Here is an 846-nt window from a genome sequence, read left to right on the forward strand (position 1 = left end):
CCAGCCCCCCTGGCCCACGCGCTGGACCTGGGTGAGGGGGCGGGGCAAGGGTGTGTGCGCATGGGGGGGGGCAGAGGGGCCCCTCTCACACCGTGTCCCCATCCCCCCCCAGAGTGGCGCTCGGGCGTGGCCGGTCACCTGACCCTGTCTGACCAGGACCTGACGTCTGTCACCCACAACGGGTGGAAGAGACTCAACACCCTGCAGCACTACAAGGTGAGGGTCCCGGACGCCTGGGTTCCCTCCCCGGATCTGGATGGGGTGTGAGGTCTGGGGTCCCGGATGCCTGGGTTCCATCCCCCGGCTTTTTTCTCCCCCAGGTTCCGGACGGGGCGACGGTCGGGCTGATCCCGCGGCTCCAGAACGACGTCCCCCAGAGCCCCAACCAGAGCTTCCTCTCCGGGGAGAGTGAGTGCCCCCCCCTACCCCCCCTGCTGTGGAGATGGCACAGCCCAGCTGGCCCACACCTGGAGTCCTGGCCATGACCCTGGACTGAACCAAGGGAGGCATGGGGGTGGTGGAGGGAATTTCAGATTGAACAAAGTGGGGGAGGAATATGGGGCAGTGGGACCTTGGACTGAACCAAGGGGGGAAGCCAGGGGGTTGGATCTGGGGGGCCTTGGACTAACCCAAGTGGAGAGAAATCCCAGGGGGATCCAGACTAACCCCACCCCTGCAGACACCCCAATGCTGGAGGATGGCGAGGAGGGGGGGCTGCGGCTCTGGCACCTGGTGAAACCGACGGAGGAGCCGGAGGCCCCAAAGCAGCAACAGCGTCGCAGCAGCCTGCGGGAGCGACCCACGGCCATCCCCGAGATCTACCTCACCCGCCTGCTCTCCGTCAAG

At 66.8% G+C, this 846-nt stretch overlaps 1 protein-coding gene across 1 annotated transcript in view; it reads left to right on the plus strand.

The window, feature by feature from the left end:
* LOC112124009 (plexin-B3-like) overlaps nucleotides 1–846 on the plus strand; it is a gene marked incomplete at its 3' end in the record, with an annotated part of 7,314 nt that overhangs the window by 2,584 nt on the left and 3,884 nt on the right. The window contains exons 5-7 of the mRNA XM_026662448.1: nucleotides 113–216; nucleotides 321–408; nucleotides 680–846. Coding sequence (XP_026518233.1) covers nucleotides 113–216; nucleotides 321–408; nucleotides 680–846 — 359 coding nt within the window. The remainder of the gene's footprint in view (nucleotides 1–112; nucleotides 217–320; nucleotides 409–679) is intronic.

Source organism: Terrapene carolina, unplaced genomic scaffold (assembly GCF_002925995.2).
Source record: "Terrapene carolina triunguis isolate 2854851 unplaced genomic scaffold, T_m_triunguis-2.0 Scaffold27602, whole genome shotgun sequence".
In the NCBI taxonomy this organism is placed as follows: domain Eukaryota; kingdom Metazoa; phylum Chordata; order Testudines; family Emydidae; genus Terrapene; species Terrapene triunguis.